We start from the raw sequence: 22,409 nt of genomic DNA, 5'->3' as shown, positions 1-22,409 counted from the left end.
AATAATAAAAAAAATGTTTAATGTAAAATTAAAAAATACATATATTGATTCCTATGCCAAAACTTCATCAAGTTATACCCAGGGAGCTCTTACCTTTCTTCTTTCACATTTTAATTCCAGATTTTTTGTTATAAACTTACCAGAATTTTAAAAATTCTGATGAGATTTTATCTGATGTTACCAGATTTCTTTGCCTTAAAGAAATAAAGCTATGATTAAAGATAGGATTTTCCCTATCTTAAAACCAAGAAGGTAGCTATCAAGCTGTTTTTTGGTTTTCAGTGCGTTAGAAAATAGCAATAATTTCCAAAATAATAATTACAAGTTATTCTTTACATTTTGAGCCAGAAGGTTGATATAAGTTTCTTTAAAAAAATTTTTTTAATGTTTATCTATTTTTGAGAGAGAGAGAGAGAGACAGCATGAGCAGGGGAGAGGCAGAGAGAGAAGAAGACACAGAATCTAAAGCAAGGACCCAGTCTCTGAGCTCTGAGCACAGAGCCCAACATGGGGCTCGAATTCACAAACCGTGAGATCATGACCTGAGCCGAAGTTGGATGCTTAACCAACTGAGCCACCCAGGTGCCCCTGCTGATATAAGTTTCTATGGTGATCTTCATGTTTTGAGTTAAACAGGTTTTAATTTTCATATTGTGCAATATCACCTTTCATATTTTGTCCCATTTTGCCCACTTCTGGTTTTCTCCATCCTCACTGGTCTTATCTGATATTTAACTTTACCTGCAATAGCCTACTTACACAATTACAAAACTGATTTCCCAGTCTTGGTACAGCATCATAAAGCCTTTGATTAATGTGCTGATCAACATTATATTAAATACAGAATGTGCAAGCACAGTCTACACTTGCCACTTCAATCCCATGTCTCAGGTTTATGAGAACCGATCAGCTGAAATCGAAAGTAATAGATGCCTTATATTAAAAACTCCTTGCTGTTATTGAAAATTTTATTTACCCAAAGAAAAATTTCCTGAGCATAAGGGTAAATTTGACCACAGAAGTGTTTTTTTAATGTTTATTTATTTTTGAAAAAGAGAGAGAGAGAGAGAAAGCGAGAGCGTGAACAGGGGAAGGGCAGAGAGAGAGGGAGACACAAAATTCAAACCAGGCTCCAGGCTCTGAGCTGTCAGCATAGAGCCCAACATGGAGCTCAAACTCACAAGCCGGGAGATCATGACCTGAGCCGAAGTCAGAGGCTTAACTGACTGAACCACCCAGGCGCCCCCCACATAAGTCTTAATAGTATGAGTGAGGTTCCCTTGTCTCAATCCCTACTCTAAATCCATTCACCTCAGGGGCGCCTGGGTGGCTCAGTCAGTGAAGCATCTGACTCTTGAAATCGGCTCAGGTCATGATCTCACATTGTCTGAGATGAAGCCCCATGTCAGGCTCTATGCAGGGAGGCTGCTTGGGATTCTCTCTCTCTCTACCCCTCACCCACTCATATGCAGTCACTCTCTCCATCAAAACAAACAAACAAACAAACAAACAAACAAACAAACATTTAAAAACTAAAACTAAACTAAAATAAAATAAAATCCATTCACTTCACAATGATTGTTTTTCTTAGTCAAATGACAGTGAAATGGAATGAAAATATGCTACATGACAAATTTTATTTTTTAAATGCATGGCTGTCCTTAGTAAGAAAATAAAAAGTGGTGTTAACAAATTCTCCAGAACTGTAACGTAAAATGCAGAATGGCACAAGACCACAACGCTCTTTTCTGTAGGAAAAGATGTATTTTATCATAATCATTACCACTCAGTATTTTAAAAAACTTTAATATCTTTGTTATTTTGAATTTTAGATACATCTACTCAATCAGAGAAAATGTCTTCCAAGATACTATCTTATCTCTAATGTTGTCATAACTGATTAATTGTTTTGCTTTCCTCAGACATATTAAAAATTTAATCAGCAGTAGTAACTTTGTTTCAGAAGATGTTCTACTGATTAAACAACTCAAAAGCAATAAATACAAATATTACTTATGCAATGCCATTTTTCTTTAATTTTAGATACAGTAACATAGCAAATGTCTAGTTACTTCAATATCTGAACACAGAACCCACTTTAAAACTCAACTTAGCAGTAACATTTTCTCCGAAATAAAGTGCTGTAATAAAGTGTCCTTCAGCGATGTGAGTATAAAAGGTTTAGTATTCTAAAAATAGCTCTGAGTGGAACTGCCTTACCAGTTTGCATGGTATGCATGTGTATAACTTAAGCCCAAGGAAAAGCAGTGCTCCTGCTAAAAGAAGTAAGAAATCAGAGGCAGTGTAGACAGAAGTAGGAAAAGCACGTGACTATTGGAACCCATATGCGACCTCCAGATGCATTTGTCACCGTGTTTCTCTGAGTCTCATTTTTCTCTGCTCCCCAACAATCAACAGGTTACATTAGATTTGTATTTTGGTCCTTTCCAACTTTAAAAGAGTCCGTGAGCTAATAAAATCATGCCAGACATTCGCATGTTTTAAAGGGTCAGACACGTTTCCTTAATCATTATATTTGAAAGGGAACAAGAATGTCTATTTCAGAACAAATTTCAAAGATACCTTGCCGAACATAAGAAACGATTTTATATACAAACTTTATATAGTGGGAAGAAATGACACAAATAAAATGTCTCATAAAATGATTTAATGTGGAAAAATAAAGCAAGGATAAAGGAAGGAGAGCTGAAAGGCAGAATTACCAGCCTTTTAAACTACACATGGGTCCACTTCTGTGATGCCTACATTCTCAAAAGTTGTAAGGGCAAAGTTTGGGAGAATTCATTTTGTCCTCAACTGCTTGTATTTTGACTTACTGTTATGTATGAGAAGGTGTCTCTGCAAAGAAAATGGGGTCCGGAACAAAGCTTTACATTCCTCACACTGGAATGGTCTCTCTTCAGAATGGGTCTGCACATGAAAGAAACTGTGAGTTAGGAGGATCTAGAATCATCTAGTCATGACAATAACTGTGAGCCTATATCCATGGTATGAAAGAGGAAAGGGTAGGTAGACAATATCTTGTTTCTTCTGGTGATGTTCTTTCAACATAAAATTGTAAACACAAATTTGCTACATGCATGGTAAAAAAACAACAGTATTTTTAAATTCTCACATTAATTATCAATTTGATAAATAATAAGGGAAATTGGGGCACCTGGGTGACTCAGTCAGTCAAGGTCTGACTCTTGGTTTTGGCTCAGATCATGACCCCAGAGTCATGGGATTGAGTCCTCATTTGGCTGTGCTCTGAGCATGGAGCCTGCTTGGGATTCTCTCTCTTTCTCTCTCTTTCCCTCTCTCTCTCTCTTTTTCTCTCTTTCTCTCTCTCTCTCCCTCCCTCTGTCCCTCTCCCCTTGCTTGCAGGGAAATTTCATCCATCATTTATTTTGTGCCCAGTCTATGCTATGCACTTCATGCTGCTACGGGACAGTCCTACTTTACACACTGGGGATACAGCAGTAAAAACAAAAGATGAAGTCCCTGCTATCATGGAGCTCTTACACTAGCTGGGAGAGGACAATTAACAAGTGATAAAATATGAAATACATATTATAGAGAGAAAGAAAGAAAGAAAGAAAGAAAGAAAGAAAGAAAGAAAGAAAGAGGACAGCAAAAGTTTCAAAGAATGGGGTAGCAATTTTGAACAGTGGTCAAAGAAATCACAGCCAAGAAGGCGACTTGAGAGAAGAACTAATGGAAGTGAGGGAGCAAGAGCAAGCCTCCCTCTGAGTGATCTGGGCAGAAAACACCATGGAGGCCAGTGTGGTTGGAGCAGGTGGAAAAGGCATGGAAAGGGAGACGGGGTCAGAAAAAATGGGGAAATAATGGGAAAGAGAAGCAAATCATGTTGGGCCTGGTTGGCCACTGCAGTTTTGTCTTTTACTGAGAGAGAGAAAAAAATCTCAAATGAGTTTTGAGCAGATGAGTGGCATGATTCACCTGACATTTAATAGGATGCTAAGGTGGCTGTGTTGAGAAGGGGATATATAGGAGGACAAGGAAAAGCAGAGAAACCAGAGAAGAAAGAGCAATCAACCAAGCAGGAAATAATTAAGACCTATGTCATGGTGGTAGCCACCAATGTAAAGAGAAGCAGTAGGCTTCTGGATGTATTATAAAAGTTAACAGGTTTTGTGGAGAGACTTGGATTGGAAGCATGAGACACGGAAAAGAAGAATCAAATGTGCCTCCAAGATTGTGACCAAAGATGAATCAGTCATTAACTAATATGTGAGACGGCAAGCCAAGAAACAAGTTTGGGTTAAAGATAAGAGGTTCAGTTTGGGGTAAGTTCAAAGGACTATTAAAAGATGTCTAGTAGATAGTGGAATATTTCAAGTCTGGATTATAGTGTATAAAATTTGGGGATGTCAGGTTATATAGTGTTAATATTTAAAGCCTCATGAATACAATGAGAGAATAAAAATTAAAAAAAAAAACATCATCTGTAGTATATCAGATTGGCAAAGGTGAAGAAAATGGATATTATTCATTGTTGACTAAAAGGTAAGAACAAGTGCCCTCATGTCTTGTAACTGGAAATATCAATTTTCTGAGTGGCAATGTGGCGCTATTTACCAAAACGGCAAATGCACGTACTCTGACTAACCAAACTGCCTTTCCAGAAATATATGACAAATTTTTACATAAACAAAAACTTTTTAAAAAGCCTCCTAAATGGCCACTGACATTTGGTCAACTAATTCTGTGTGGCTATTATATGTTTATTTTGATATGGAAACCCCCCGTAACATTATTTTGATTTCAAAAGCACAATGCAAAACATTATACATAGAATATCATACATTGCGAATACACGCACATGCAGAATGGGGGGTAGAAAATGTCCTACAAAATACTGAGGAGGGTTCTCATAGTAGAGAGTGGTATTTGACAGAGTTTTCGTTGTCTTCTTTATACCTTTCTTTGATATTTTAATTTTCTACAAAGAGTAAATAATATTGTTACAAAAAGAAACTCCTTTGTTTTTAGAGCATACGTATTGGAACAAAGTGTTGCTTTACTCTTCCAAAAATATGGCATTCCACCCTAAGCAATTCTCTCTCTTTTTCTAAATCCAGGACAAAACAACATGTGTGTGGACAGGATTTAGTGACTTGATTATGAAATAATGGGACAGCATAATGCCTTATACCTATATTAACCAAACCAAAGCCACAACATCTAAATATGGCCTGAAGTCAAGAGCTATTTTAAGCAGTAAGCTGTTAGTGCATAGCCAGGTGAACAAATATTTCTGTCAAAAAGATTTCGATACCACCAGCTGAGTTGTTACGGCATGACTTGTCAAAGTCTCAGCAGAGAACCCATGCATTCAAACTCATTTAAGTAAGGCGGCAGTGAAATGCTTGCCTGTTGTGAACAGACAACCTCTGTCTCCAAGACATAAAATACTTTACAAGTGCTAAATAAAATCAAGCTTCTTAAACGGTGTCTTGTCCTTCAATTTTTCATCTCTAAAGGGTGTCAAACTTTTCACTGACTTATTAATTGTATTATCTTTCAGCTGTAGAATATTCCCCCACTTAAATGCCAAGTCACCGATGACACCAGTATCTGCTGATACAATAAATGAACTAGTCCATGAACTAGTATTACAAAATACACTTTTATGCACCAAGTCTGATTATTGTTACAGATGGAGAAAATACGTTAAGAAAATGCATTGCACTATTTATAGCACCTAATGTCTCAAAAATGCTTCAGGTTTTTAACATAATTTTTATACAATAATCACCAAATTAGCACATTTCTAGCTACTCAAATGAAAAATTAATTTCATGGGAACAGAATAAAATTTTCATCGGGTCCATTCACAATTAAAAATCGTAACTGACTATCACCAATATATATTGCTCTGTAGTAATGGTATTATTGGAAATGGTATTTCTTCTTTGGGTCATGTGCAAAGCAAGAAAATGATCATAAAATTCAGAGGAAATAACTAGAGATAAAATAAATTTGGAGAAAATATTCCTGAGATATATGTGTTGGAACTATTCTTTTTTCTAAAAAAAAAAGGGTTTTGTTATTGAAGTCTCAAGTCTGCATATCATAAGCATATTACTATCCCACTGGGCCATATAATAAACCTAAAGCTGCATAAAATGTGTGTCATCTGGCTGTTTACAAGGTCTGTGGATTAAATTTTTACTGTCAGCTTTATAACTGGATTCCTTAAAGGGCCTCCTCTTCACAAAAATGAATGGAAACTAGAGAGATATCAAAGAAATTGGCTCAGCACAGGAAAAAGTAGCTCATTTCACACAGATAAGTTAAGATTATAAAATTGAGGTTATGTTCTTACAGAAGTATAGCCTTTTGTGGCTAAGCCCAACCTTTTCACTGCTTGAATGCCACAATTCCATTAGTACAAAGCCATAACCTCATGGCTACCCCATGGAGCCAACCACCGATGCCTTATGTTTATACCCTGATCAGGGCAAAGGGAATTTGTTCAAAGAGGGAATAATCATAGACTTGCGGAAGTCCTCCCTGGAGGGCAGCAATTCAGACTCACTCTCAGGGAGTTCTCCCCCCTACAGTACTGCTAAAACATGGTATCTCATATTTCTATCCAAGGATGCTTCTAACAAATACTGCTTCAAACATATGACCCTTCACGCTAGCTGATGTGACCATTAATTTAAAAGTTCTGCCTCTACAATGTCCACCATTTATTACAGCTAGCCTATAGCCATACAGAACAAATTTACTCTCCCTTCCACAACAAAGCCCTTTGAATATATGGAAACAGCAACCATGTCCCCTCACAAACTGTCAAGATAACAGACACTTGTAGTTTCACTCATGAAAATATGGCTTTCAGACACATCACAAGAATTGTAAAGCAGAATTTTCTGAATAAAAATAGGCATCCTAATTTTTGTAACTTGTATGGAACAACTCATAGCAACTATACCAGCTTCTCTACTGAATAACTTGTTTGCTGTGCAAGATGGCTAAATAAATTGGTAATTCTGCATTGAACTTTATGGGTCATCTAAAAATAAACAAGTGCAGATACCTAAACTACAAACGGACAGATAAACAATAATGGACCAATTCTAATCCTACAAAAAATTACGCTCTCTAAAAATTAATACCAGTTGTTGAATAAGAAATAGTTTTCTTAAAATATAAGTCCCTAGAAATTAACAGATTATAGGATAATAACAATAATAGGATAAAAACTAATAGGTAATAAGAAAATAATGGGATTCAAAATACTTGGCTAGACAAGATAGAGAGATAGATAGATAGATACACAGACAGAAAAATGTTTGCGTGTGTGTGTGTGAGTGTGTGTGCGCGCATGCCGTGTATGAGTTTAAGCCACCATCCAACTATCTAAGTGTCAACATCACCAGAGGACATATTCTCACGAAACATCATAAAAACTTTATTTTTCAACATAATACAGATGCAAACTAAACTCAAAAGATCAGAGTTTGGGGTCAGTTTCTAATTTTAAATATAAAACATCCAAGATGGGATATTAGGTTCAAAACCTATTTTCTGCTGAAAAGACTACACTTTATCATAGTTTAATTATAACATATAGTTCTCATTTGCAAATTTTTAGTTTTCATTGATTCAGGTTTACGGAATTTGCTGGTATAATACAAATTGTTCACTTGTTTTGTTTTTCAGATTCTGCATGTAAGTGAAATCATATGGTATTTGTCTTTCTGCCTGACTTCTTTCCCTTAGCATTATACCTTCTAGGTCCATCCATGTTGTTGCAAATGGAAAGATCTTATTCTTTTTTATAGCTCAGTAATATTCCATTGTATGTATATACCTCATCTTCTTTACCTATTCATCTATCAGTGGACACTTGGATTGCTTCCTTACCTTGGGCTATTGTAAATAATCTGTAATAAACAGAAGGATACATACATCTTTTCAAATTAGTGCTTTTGTATTCTTTGGGTAAATAGTAGTAGAATTACTGAATCATATGATATTTCCATTTTTAAGTTTTGAAAACCTCCATACTGTTTTCCACAGTGGTTGCACCACTTTACATTCTCACCAACAGGGCACAAGGGTTCCCTTTTCTCCACATCTTCACCAACACTTGTTATTTCTTACCTTTTTGATATTAGCCATTCTGATAGGTATAAAGTGGTATTTCATCGTGGTTTTGATTTGTGGTACAAATTGTTCTATGAGAAGAGTATCTATTTTTCAAAAATATAACTTTCTTTTTTCATTTAGTTTAGCTTCCAAATTTGTATTACCCATCCTCTAAGATTACTGACATCATTCAAAATTTATTACCCTCTGCATTGAAGGTTCATATAGGCATACTTCTTGCTCTCTGTATACTCTGCTCTAAAAGTCAGAGTTTACTTTTCAAAGTTTTTGTCTTCTTTTGCTGTAACAAGCTATCACCACATCTTCCAGCTATCGTTAACCTGTTTTGTTTTGTTTTGTTTTGTTGGTAACTCCTCCTTCACTTAATCTTCTAATATGTCCTTTGGGCTGGGAAATAAGTCAATGGAACTTGGTAGGATTTCAGGCAGAGTAAAAGTGAAAATTATAAAGAAAGGATATCCATGCTATGACTAAATAACAGCTTTTAAAACATGAAATTTAGCAGTAGTAGAGAATTAATGTGTAATTATACAGGAAAATGAGCTATGTTTTTGTTTGCTGTTCTTTCTACCAAGGAGGGGAAGAATTCCAAATCATCCACAAAAACAAATGTATATACGAAGACTTTCTGTGAAGAGGAGCTGTTTTTTAATATATGATATTGATCTCCAAGAAGATGAAAGGGAAGCAGTGTAAAGAAATCTGCTTGGTAACATTAATCTTCCCAAAACACCATGTAAAAGAATTATGTAAAAGAAAAACTAAAATGAGCTTTTGTTCAATAGATATTAAAACACACTATAAAGTACAATTATTAAAGTACTACAATACTGCAAGACAACAGAGATTAAATGAAAAAGAGTGACATGCAAACATAGTTTTACATGAGAGGCATTCAACAGTATGATTGATAGGAGTGATCATAAATCAGGATCTCACTGCATACCTCAAAACAAATTCTTCATTGATTAAAATACTAACAAAAAGAAGCTAATAGAACTTTTACAGGCATAGATAAATGTTTGCACAGTGTTGGAATAACAAAGTTTTCTAAGTAAGTCCTAAAACTCAGAAGCTGTGTATACTCAGAAGCCATAAAACTCATAATCCGTGTCATACTTCAAAACATAAAAAGGTAAAACTTCTTTATTCAAAAGATGCAAGTTGATATATGGGGACAAATAGTAGAAAGACAACTAGTGAAGGATTAGTATCTGTAATATCTACAGAGTTCCCAGAAACCAATGAGAAAACAGCCAAACAGTCCAATAGAAAAGTGGATAAAGAGTACGTACAAGCATCTCTCAAAAGTAATGTAAATGGGACATAAGTTTATAAAAAGAACACAATTTCACTAACCATTGCTTAAATGCAATGAAATATCACTCTTCAAGTCTCAGACTGAAAAAAAAAAAAAAAGACTGACGAAATCAAATGTTGATGGTACAGGCAAAAGGACACTTGAATCACTACTGGGTGAAAAGTAGAGCTTTTTCTGAAGGCAGTTGGGCAAGAGCAATCAAAACTTAAAGAAAACTTACTATTTGAGCCATAAATTTCATAATTAAGATCCATTTTAGACAATACTATTGGCATAATCATACAGTTTAATGTAAAAGGATGTTAACTGAAGTATTCTTCAAAACAGGAATGGTTACAAAAAATGAGGTGTATATGAACACATGTGAAAAACTCTCCAAGTCATAAAGTTAGACCAAAGAAGTAAGTTCCAGAATGATATCTTATGTCATAAAACCATTTACATTTAAATATACTTATCTCCCAGATGGGTAGCTAAAACCTTGTGCTTTTTTCTCCAAGCTTCACCCAAAGAACATCTTACAGAAAATCATCAGTGGGAAATGTGGAAGTTGCTAAAGATTTGATTAGGGAGATGAAGGAGATGGCTGGTATGCACTTCACCTGAAAAATTCCCATCTGACCTAACACGTGGGAATCTCTTCCCCAGCCATGGTCACCTTTCCCAGTTCCTAAGCCCCATCTTTCCAATCCTGCCACCCAAACACAAACAACTCTCACCTTCTCATTTCTAATCTTCCCTACTCCAACCCATAATAGTATGTCAAAGTATGTCAAAGGCATTATACTGAGAATAAAAATTGTATTTTACTCAGTGTAAAAAATATCCTCCAATTATTAGGATCACTAGCCTTTGAATATAGCAGAAGATGTGGTCATAATTAACAAATAAGTTGTACAAATAATGTGTGCAGTCTTTAACATACTTGAGAAAGCCCTAAAAAGTATCCACTGGGGAGAGAACTAGAATTGTGGGGGATTGGAGAAGGTAGGTGCTGTCAAGGATTATAACCTAAGTTGCATAACTGATTACTCATGCATCCATATATGATTTTAAGATTTTATTTTCTTAAGATATCTACTACACAAAAAGAGCAGAAATTTTTTTTAATTTTTTAATGTTTATTCATTTTTGAAAGACAGAGAGAGAGCACAAGCAGCAGTGGGGTGGAGAGAGAGGGGAACACAGAATCTGAAGCAGGCTCCAGGCTCTGAGTTGCCAGCACAGAGCCGGATGCGGAGCTCGAACTCACGAACTGCGAGATTATGACCTGAGCCACCCAGGCGCCCCAAAAGGGCAAAAATTTTTAATCAAATTAAAAAACGGGCACTTGAGTGGCTCAGTCAGTTAAGCGTCCGACTCTTGATTTCGGGTCAAGTCATGATCTCACAGATCATGGAATCAAGCCGTGCATTGGGATCTGTACTGGGAGCAGCACAGAGCCTGCGTGGAATTCTTTCTCTCTTCTCTCTGCACCCCGCCTCCCCGCTTGCTCATGTACTCTCTCTCTCTGTCTCTCTCTCAAAATAAATAAACATTTAAAAAATGTCACCTTCCTCTCTTTCAATATTTCCTACTTTGTGGTTTTAAGAGAGTCAGAGATATGCACTTTATTGGGCAGGTCAAGGGAAGGAAGTTCAAATCCCTGGACTGGGTTGGGCTGGGCTGGTCAAGAGCAGAGCAGGGAGCAAAGCTGATATCCCAGGGTGAGCTCAGGAAGTAAGCATGAGTCTGAAGCTTTAAGGCAGAGACAAGAGTCAGAGGCTAGAGGTTTGGGAGGCAAGGCCCTGTGGCCAAAGGAGCAGGGGTGAAGGAAGCTCTAAAGGGCAATCTTTAGCTGATGGCTCCTATGTTAACATCTGGGGATGGGGAGGGTAGAGGGAGTAGAATAAAGCTGGGAGGGAGGTTTTTCTATTAAACTCTGAGCATAAAGGGGGAAACCACTGATTTGGTAATAAATGAACTCCAAGTCAATCATTTACTTCAGAGCCAGAGAAGGGTTCAGAATGACAACAGTTCAAATTAAGGGTTTAAAGAGTACTTAGGTAGCTCAGACTGGGTAAACTCAGTTAGTACAGAATGAATATAATAAAGATTTCTCAGTGTGTTACTAGACTGCTAATACCCTCGTAAGTCAAGAAAGGAAGAATGTTCAGAAAAGCAACCCTGCAAATGTGGCAAAATGTACTGCAAATATACATTTTTTTAAAAACCAATTCTCATATTACAACTACGATTTAAGCACATTAAATCTTCTACATTTGGGATAATATCTTCATGGATTTTATTTATTCAGAAAACATGTGCCACATTCAAAGAACAATGTGTTCAATAAGTGCTATGAGTACAGCATCTATCTTCAAACCTTAAACTATAATATGGAAAATCAAGTGGTTTTGTTAGAGATTATATAGTGTCAGGGCACCTGGGAGGCTCAGTCGGTTGAGTAACTCTGCCTCAAGTCATGATCTTGCGGTTTGTGAGTTCCAGCCCCACATTGGGCTCACTGCTATGAGACTTGTCAGTACAGAGCCCGCTTCGGATCCTCTGTCTCCCTCTCAGTGCCCCTCCCCCGCTTACTTAAAATAAATAAATATTACAAAAAGAAATTATATAGTGACATCTCATCATCAACTTCAGAAAAATAATTTAAATAGGATATGTGATTTGCCATTAGCTGAATAAGCTTCAGACAAACCTCTATCTCTTGTTTCCCTCTGTCAGGTTCAATTCCTGCATGCGTCTCATTGTGCTCATCTCATCATTGTGAATGTGCTTCTAGAACACAAAAATAGGTAATTTTGTACAACACAGCACCGTAAATGAACCACCCACTACTTCACCTACAGCACACCTGAAGAAGAGAAACCTGGTACAAAGTTGAAGGAAAAACCAACTGTGATTAAATTATGGAGTGATTTGTTCAGTCTATAATGTGACACACTTCTTAGAGATTTTCAGAGATTTTTTTATTATATATAATATATAATAAAAAAACTCTGAAAATATATAATATAATATATTCTATATATTATATATATAGCAATATACAGCAATATAATATATATAATAATATAATATATATAATATAATATGTATATTATATATATGGTGTAAAACTTACACCATATATAGTTTTAGAATCTAATTCATGATCTATTTAGGAAGAGATTTATTCTTTCCTTTAAAATAGCTTTAATAAAATTTTAAATGAGCAAAGTCTGGTCTGCAATATCTGTCAAACAGACCACGACCAAAAAAATACTTTTTATACTGAAACTCAACACACATACACATATGCACAAATACATATGTATTATTTCATTCAATGGCCCTTACCCTTATATTTTCAATCATATTTTTAATGGCTATTCTTGACCCAATAAATTGATTTTAAGATATAAAAACTGGCCACGGCCCAGAGTTTGGAAATCCCTGGATGAGATATTAGTATAGGCGGCCTCGTGGAATTATCCCAAGAGACAGTAGGACCAGAGTTGTTCATAGGCTCAAAAGTTCATCTCTGAAAGGATAAAGAAAGGGTCAGTGTGGGGGCCAGAGTTCTTCATAGGCTTGAAAGTTCATCTCTGGAAAGATATGCAAAGGGTCAGGAAAAGGTCTTTTATTTGACTAGACATACCTCTGTCCCCAGAAGCTTGTTTACAACTTCATCAGGACAAAACCTCCCTGTATTCATTTCCATCATCAAGCACATAGTGTCAGCTTCCTGATCCAGGTGACCGAGTCCATCTAGATGTCCTGCCTACAGCAGGAGGAGGGAAGCCCTATATTCCTTATCTTGGTTTTGCTCCGCAATAAATTTGATAAGGAACAAAACGGAGGGTGAAGACTAACTGACTAGCTTCTGCCACCTCTAGTTCTGAAATGTCTGTCCAGTTGTTATTTAGAGATATAGTTAGATCCAGATAAACAATAATTAAGTAGATTCAAAAAATTCAACTAGTAATCACGCCAAATAATTGTCAGAATGGATTAGGGACAGGAATAACCAATTTTGACCTACTGAGACTATATAATTGGCAAAATGATAAAAACAACTAATTAAGTTTTAGAAATAGAAATCACCCCTTCACAGTTTGTCATTGCCATAATCACACTGAAAGATAATATTTCCTTTTCAAGCAAATCCAAACGATAAGAGAAGAATTGACCCCAAGTGAATGAAGTCAGTATAATAAAAATGAGTAAGTTACATAACCAAAGAAACCAAAAAATAATTTATTTAAAATAATAATCTTTGGTCATGCTATAGGATGAAGATCAGTTTGACTCAAATGTTTTTTTTTTCTAATTTCCTTGCATATCCTTATTTTTCAGTTTCTTAACTGGCTATTAATGAATAATGATGGAAGAAAAAGTTTACTGCTTTTTCACATAACTCTTGGAGAATATTTCAGACTTTTTCACTTAACCATAACAAATGCTAGGATCTAACAGTAAGAAGCACATATAGCAGAAGGATTGAATGTGCTTTCCACTTTAGAAATTACAGGCATCATTGTTTCTATCCTACCCAAGACATCATTATTACTTTAATATGATTTATGCTGACTGTATAAGAGATGGTGCAAAGATCCTGTGCTAAATTCCCATATGGCATATAACATAAGCCAAACTGAAAAACTCGTAAATGTGGGTAGATCAGTTTCATCAAAGAATGGAGCAAGAGAGTTCCAGAGACTGAGCAGGAAACTAGCCAGATAATTTTTTATAGTCATGTAATTCCAAAGCAGCAGTAATGAATGTGATCCTGCCCCTGATCATTTAACGCTTGAGTAAAACCTAAAGGCAGTCAGCAAGAAATTAGGCAGAGATGATTTGGGACACTATCAATCAACTCTTTTTATTCTTTGGTAAATCTAACTTTTTTCCGTTTAGGCTAAAGCTGAAATGATATCATAACTTCTTAGATGATTTAAAAGAGAAAGAATGAATCTTTGAAGTCTCAATAAATGCTGAAGTAACTATAGCTCCAATGGAATAGTCCAAGAGAAAAAAAAGTAACAAGTTATTTTAAAAGATATCATATATATACATATATTTATTTGCATATATATATGCATATACATATACATATACATATATGTATATATATGTGTGTGTGTACATATATATATATATTTAACAGCATGCTAAAATATATCAACCAATATCAATGAATAAGTAGTGCCACAACAAGCAGGGCAAGCACTCTGAGCCCCAAGCTTCAGCAGCAGTCCACCACAGTCAGGCAGCACACACAATCTATACAGAGAACACTTCTTGAGTGTCTGGGCGGGAGGGGAATTCATGACTGGGGGGGGATCCCACTTCTGGGCCCACGAGTTATAGCAATACAGGCCTATCTCAGGAAGCAAGAAAAATTCCAAATAAACTAACTAATCTTACACCTAAAGGAGCTAGAAAAAGAACAAGCAAAGCCTGAAGTCAGTAGAAGGAAGAAAATAATAAATATTGGAGGAGAAAGAAATAAAATAAAGAATTAAAAAAGCAATAGAACAGATCAATGAAACCAGGAGCTAGTTCTTTGAACAAATTAACAGAATTGATAAACTTTTAGCCAGACTCAAAAAAAAAAAAAAAAAAAAGGAGACACAAAGCAAAATAAAAAATGAAAACAAGATAATGATTATAAAGCTGCTCACTGAACTCAGAAGAATAGATAAAAACTTTACAAAGGAAATAGAAAAATATAAGAAAGTACCAAACAGAAGCCATAGAACTTAAAAACATAATAACTGAACTGAAAAATACACGAGAGGGGCTCAACAGCAGATTGGATGAAGCAGAAGAACAGATAAGCAAGCTAGAAGATGTAAATAATGGAACTCACCCTGACAGAGCAGGAAAAAAAAAAGGAAAAAGAAAATGACAAAACATTTCAAAGAAATAATGACTGAAAATTTTGCTCATCTGGGAAAGGAAACAAACATGTAGGTCTAGGAAGTCCACTAAGTTCAAAAGATATCCACACCAACACACATTCTAATTAAAATGTCAAAAGTTAAAGAGAGAATCTTAAAAACAGCAACTGAAAAATAATATGTTATATGTAAAGGAAATCCCATAAAGCTATCAGCAAAATTTTCAGCAGAAACTTTCCAGGTGATAAAGGGAGTAGCATGAAGTATTCAAAGTGCTGAAGGGAGAAACCTTCCAACCAAGAATACTCTACTGGCAAAGTCATCATTCAGAACAGAAGGAGAGACAAGTTTCCCAGATAAACAAAATTAAATAAGTTCATCACCACTAAACCAGTCCTAAAAGAAATATTAAAGGGATTTCTTTAAGCTGAAAAGAAAAGGCACTAATTAACAACAAGAAAACATATTAAAGTGAAACTCTCTCTGAAAAAGGTAAATATATAGTGAAAATAGTGGAGTAATCATTTATAAAGCTAGTATGAAGGGTCAAAAGTAATTAAGATTAAATAACTAAGGGATACATAAAATAAAAGATGTGAAATGTGACATCAAAAACAAAATGTGGGAGAGGGGAATAAAAATGTAGTTTTGGAATGTGTTCAAATTTAAGTGGCTATCAATTTGAAATAAATTGTTATACACATAGGGTGATATATGTGAACTATTTCAAAGTAACCAAAAATAATATATCATAGCAAATACACAAAGGAAAATGAAAAAGGAATCTAAACATAACACTAAAGAAGTTATCAAAACAGAAGATAAATGGGGCACCTGCATAGCCAGTTAAGCATCTGACTTTGGCTCAGGTCATGATCTTACAATTTGTAGGTTAGAGCCCAGCCTTGAGCTCTATGCTGACAGCTCAGAGTCTGGAGCCTGCATCAGATTCTGTACCTCCCTCTCTCTCTGCTCCTCCGTCTCTCATGCTCGTTCTCTCTCTCTCTCTCTCTCTCTCTCTCTCAAAAATAAATAAATATTAAAACAAAAACAAAAACAGAAGGTAAGAGAGAAAAAGAAAATAACAAGAAAACTGTGAAAACATCCAGAGAAAAGGTAACAAAATGGGAATAAGTCCACAATTTTCAATGATTACTTTACATGTAAATGGACTAAATTCTATAATCAAAAGATATACAGTGGCTGAATGAATAAAAAAAAAAAAGACTTAGCTATATGTTTCCTGTAAGAGTCTCACTTCAGAAGGACACACACAGATTGAAAGTGAAGTGACAGAAAAATGTATCACATGCAAATGGAAATGAAAAGAAAGCTGGTATGGCTATACTCAATATCAGACAAAATAGACTTAAAACGACTGTAATAAAATGCAAGAAAAGGCATTACATAATCATAAGGGAATCAACCCAGCAGGAAGATATAACATTTATAAATATGTATGCACCCAAACAGAAGCACCAAAATACACAAACAAATATTAACAGGCCTAAAGGCAGAACTTTATAGCAATACAATAATAGTAGGGAATTTTTAACACCCCTACTTATATCAATGGATAAATAATCCAGACAGAAAGTCAATAAGGAAACATAGGTTTACACAACACATTATACCAGATGTACTTAATAGATAAATATAGAACTTTCCATCCAAAAGGAGTTGAGGGGCAACTGGGTGGCTCAGTCAGTTAAGTATCTGACTTCGGCTCAGGTCATAATCTCACAATTCAGGGAGTTCGAGCCCTACATCAGGCTCTCTGTGGACAGCTCAGAGCCCAGAGCCTGCTTCAGATCCTGTGTCTCCCCCTCTCTCTGCCTTCCCCTGCTCATGCTCTCTCTCTCTCAAAAATAAATAAACATTAAAAAAATTCAAAAGGAGATGAATACATATTCTTCTCAGGTGCACATGAAACATTCTCCATGATAGATCACATGTTAGGCCATAAAGCAAGTCTTAATAAAAAGACTAAAATCATATCGAGCATCTTTTCCAAGCACTAAGAAAAAAAAAGAAAAAAAAAAGAACAAATAAAACCTAAAGTTAGAAAAAGGAAGGAAATAATAAGAATAGAGTGGAAATCAGTGAAATAGAGACTAAAAAGACAATAGAAAAGATGAATGAAACTGAGAGCTGGTTCTTTGAAAAGATAAACAAAACTGACAAACCTTTAGCTGGACTCACTCACTAATATATTTATTTTATAAATACAACATCAGAAAGAGGAAAAGATAAAACTGATATCACAAAAACACAAATCATCATACAAGACAACTACAAAAAAATTATATGCCAAGAAATTGGACAATCTAGAAGAAATAGATAAATTCCCAGAAATCATATTTCAAGACAGAATCATGAAGAAATAAAAAGTCTGAATAGACCAATTACAGTAAGAAGATGAATTAGTAATCAACACCTCCCAACAAACAAAAGTCCAGGGCAATATAGCATCACTGATGAATTCTACCAAACATTCAAAGATTTAATACCTACCATGCTCAAACTCTTCCAAAAAACTGAAAAGGAGGGAATGTTTCCAAACCCATTTACAAAAACAATATTACCCTGATACCCAAACTAGACAAGGACACCACAAAAAAAAAAAAAAAGAAAGAAAGAAAGAAAGAAAGAAAGAAAGAAAGAAAGAAAGAAAGAAAAAGAAAAAAGAAAAGAAAAAGAAAAAGAAAAAAAGTGAAGGAGAAGAAGATGAGGGGGAAGTGGGGGGAAGAAAAAAACTTACAGGCAAATATACCTTTTAAACGTAGATGCAAAAATCCTAATAAAATATTAGCACACTGAATTTAATAACACATAAAGAAGATCATACACCATGATCAAGTGGGATTTATTCCACAGATGCAAGGATGGTTCAATATCCACAGACCAATCAACATGATGAACCACATTAACAAAATAAAAGATAAAAATCGTATAATCATCTCAAATAAAGAAAAAGCATTTGGCAAAATTTAACATCCACTTATTATAAAAACTCTCAACTAAGTGTGGAGGGAACATAGTTCCACATAATAAAGCAACATAATGCAACATAATATTGGAAGGCCTAGCCAGAGTAATTAACAAGAAAAAGAAATAAAAGACATCCAAATTGAAAGAAAGAAGTAATTAAAACTGTCACTACTTGCAAATGACATGATACTATATATAGAAGACCCCAAAGACTTCACCAAAAGAACTGCTGGAACTAATAAATGAATTCAATTATGTTTCAAGACACAAAATTAATATGCAAAAATCCATTGCATTTTCACACACTAATAAGAAACTATCAGAAAGAGAAATCAAGAAAACAATCCTATTTATAAGTGCATCAAAAACAATGAAATGTCTAGGAATAAATTGAACCAAAGAAGTGGAAAACCTGTACCCGGAAAATGATAACACATTGATGAAACAAATGGAAGACACAAATAAATAGAAAGATATTCCATGTTCATGGGTTAGAATAATTAATACTGTTAAAATGTCCATACTACCCAAAGCAATCTATAGATTTAATGCAATCCCTATCAAAATCCCAATAGCATTTTTCACACAAGTAGAACAAATAATTGTAAAATTTGTATGGAATCACAGTAAATCTCAAATAGCCAAAGCAATCTGGATAAAGAAGAACAAAGAGGCATCATATTCCCAAATTTAAAACTATACTACAAAGCTATATAATCAAAACAGTATGTTACAGATAGAAAAATATAGACACACAGATCAATGGAACAGAATAGACAGCCCAGAAATAAACTCATGCAATTAATTTATGACAAAGGAGGCAAGAATACAGAATGGGAAAGAAGAGTCTCTTCAATGAATAGTGATGAGAGACGTGAACAGCCACATGCAAAAGAATGAACCTGGACCACTATCTTACACAATATACAAAAATAAATTTAAAATGTATTAAAAGACTTGAATGTAAGACCTGAAACCATAAAACTCCTAAAAGAAAACATATTAATCCCCCTGACATGAGTCTTAGCAATGCTTTGTAGATCTGGCTCCAAAGACAAGGACAACAAAAGCAAAAATAAACAAATGGGACTACATCAAACTAAAAACCATCTGCAGAGCAAAGGAAACTATCAACAAAATGAAAAGACAACCTAGTGAATGGGGGAAGATATTTGCAAATGATATATCTGATAAAAGGTTAATACCCAATATATATAAAGAACACATACAACCCAATAACAAAAAAACAAACAATACCATTTTCTGAATTCAATTGAAACATTATTTATTATCTACACAAAGTAGATAAGATAAAACTAATACATTCTGAAACAAGAACTAGAACAAAGGTAGTATGTAGGAAATGTAAACAAAAATTAATACACAAAACTAAGAGATTATAATTGAAGAAAGTCCTAACAGAAAAGAGGAAGGGTGGGGCACCTGGCTGGCTCAGTCAGTAGAGCAGGTGACTCTTGATCTCAAGGTCATGAATTCAAACACCATGTTGGGTATAGAGTTTAAATAAAAACAAAATTAAATTAAAAATTTAAAAAAAAAGAAAAGAGGAAGGGGAAGTTAGGTCATGCTGACTGAAGACAAATGTCAAGTTGTCTTAGGTATGCAGAGAAAAGAATAAACATCTGGAAAAGTTGAGGTCATGGGAGAGGGCAAGGTGCATTATAACTTATATAGGCATCGGAAATCTACTCATAATATTAGAGTACAAGAGTGATATGTCAGAGTTGCACTATGATACAGTTTATTTAGGAGGATGGAAAGGTGGGCAGTGATAAGTAATAAGAGTCTAATTAGATGGGTATTAAAGCAATGAAAATGAGCAATAATTGGGATGTTGGGATGGTAAAGGAACAAATGACTGAAGGTGACTAGACAAGGTAGAGGGTAGATTCTTTAAGAATCAGCATTTTTGTTTTTGTTTTTGTTTTTTTTAATGTTTTATTTATTTATTTATTTTGAGAGAGAGAGAAAGAGAGAGAGAGAGGGAGAATGAGCAGGGAAGGGACAGAGAGAGAGGGAGACACAGAATCCAAAGCAAGCTCCAGGCTCTGAGCTGTCAGCACAGAGGCCAACATGGGGCTTGAACCCACAAACTACGAGATCATGACCTGAGCCAAAGTCTCATGCTTAACCAACTGGGCCACCCAGGTGCCCCAAGAATCAGTGTTTTAAAAAGGGTCTAAGACTAAAGAAACAGACAGGAGTAAGCATATGCTTTTGTCATTAACAGAAAGAACAAACTCCAAAATAGAGGTTATCTGGGGCATAAAGAATGAAAAAGTCATTCTGGGACATGCTAAATTCATTAGGTCAAAAAGATATCCAGTTATGTTTCAAATAAAAAAAAATTAATATAGTTTTGAAGACTGGGTTAAATAAATAAGTCATTTGGCATGTGTTGGTATAGAGTTGATAGCAGAAGTCATGGATGTAGCTGATGCAGAGAACACAGAAGAGGCCCACAGCCAATGCATCCAGCCAACCTCCTCAGGGAGGGGAGATGGAAGTGTTCAGAGAAATTGGTAGAACACCTAGCAAAGTATACACCAAACATGAACAGAATTTCAAAACAGGTAACGTGAACAAGAGTGTCAAATGTTACAGAAAAAAAAGGGAGAGAATAAAGACTTTGCAGTTAGTACACCACTGGGAAACAGTGGATGGCCCTCTGGGTGTGAGAACAGTTTCAACAGGAGGATGGAAGACAGAAATCAGGCCACAAGGGGTTGTGGCCTGAGTGAGGGGGTAGAAAGTAAAAGCAAGATCTTCTGTAATTATTCCACATGCACAAGCACATCCAGATATACACAAATCTCTTATAAAATAATTAGAAGTCAAATCAGCAAATATAATAATAATAATAATATTTATATGCTTTTACCTTCTTGTGATTCTTGTAAACATTTCTGTGGGCAAATCCCTTTCCACAAAGCTTGCATTTGTAAGGTTTATCTTCACTGTGTATTACTTTGTGGGCACCCACTTGATCAAGCCTCTTGAAAGATTTATTACAAATCTCACAATTATAGGGTCGCTTTTCTGTGAAAAATGAGTGGAGACAATCTCACATCTATATAAAGGTAAAGGATAAAAAGGGAAACAGCCTTACCTTATATTACTTCTAATGGACTAGTCAACTGAAACATGATTCAAACAACTGAAAAAAATCTACTTACCAGTCCATTTCTGTTAGACATGTGACCCTATTCACAAAAGAAATATGAACTTGTTCTTTCAGAGACTTATTTTTGTAAACTAAATGTGTAAAGTAGCTTAGATGTAAGAATGAAGCTCAAATTCAAGGAAAAAAAAATCCTATTTCCAGATGAAAAATGTGCTGATAGTATGAGTTTAAACCAAGGTCACAACTCCAAACGCTAAGAGTGTTCTGACAGTGATAAAAGTAAATGACAGACCTGCCTCCTACTTGAACAAGTGGAACTCATATAGGCAAAGCTTCAATTCTCAACAGAAAGCTTCAATTCTCTACGTACCTAGGTTGTTGTACAGAACCCATATTTATGCAACGTTAACGAAATGTTCACCACTAGATGCAAAAAATACTATTTGTTTCAAACAAAGCATATCTGAAGGCCACCAGTTTTTGATCTCCTATTTTCATTTGCCAAAATATATATAGCCATCACCAAACAAAGTGGATATGTAAAAACATTCTAACCTCAATGGCCTTAAATTATAGACGTTCCAAACTCTAGAAGGAGACTTCATGAAGCAAAATTTACTTTCAGACCTTATTCTTTTTAATCTGTATAACAGACCTATTACTCAAACTTGCTTAAAATGAAACTACAGCTTTAAAAACTTATATTCTCAAAATGTATTTATAAATTTCTCATTAACATTTATTAGTACCTTGGTGAGAATGTGAAAGTATCTAGAAAAGCAGAAACTATAATTGTTGAATCCCTCCTAAAAGTCAGACCCCCTGCTAGCACAGTACATAATGATCTCATTTAACCTTCACAGCAATTCTGAAAGGTAGGGCCCTTTTCACAGATAAAGAACAGAATCTAAGGCTCCAG

At 35.1% G+C, this 22,409-nt stretch overlaps 1 protein-coding gene across 5 annotated transcripts in view; it reads right to left on the bottom strand.

Annotated features, from left to right (window-relative positions):
• Nucleotides 1-22,409, bottom strand: part of PRDM5 (PR/SET domain 5) — a 209,240-nt gene that overhangs the window by 77,904 nt on the left and 108,927 nt on the right. For 4 of the 5 annotated variants that reach the window (XM_058721493.1, XM_058721492.1, XM_058721495.1 and 1 more), the window contains exons 10-11: nucleotides 21,248-21,405; nucleotides 2,838-2,931 (exon numbers count right to left, since the gene is read on the bottom strand). In XM_058721493.1, coding sequence (XP_058577476.1) covers nucleotides 2,838-2,931; nucleotides 21,248-21,405 — 252 coding nt within the window. The remainder of the gene's footprint in view (nucleotides 1-2,837; nucleotides 2,932-21,247; nucleotides 21,406-22,409) is intronic. The other variant, XM_058721494.1, reaches the window with a different exon arrangement.

This window comes from Neofelis nebulosa, chromosome 3 (assembly GCF_028018385.1).
Source record: "Neofelis nebulosa isolate mNeoNeb1 chromosome 3, mNeoNeb1.pri, whole genome shotgun sequence".
NCBI lineage: Eukaryota > Metazoa > Chordata > Mammalia > Carnivora > Felidae > Neofelis > Neofelis nebulosa.
This window is presented reverse-complemented; position numbering and strand designations above follow the sequence as displayed.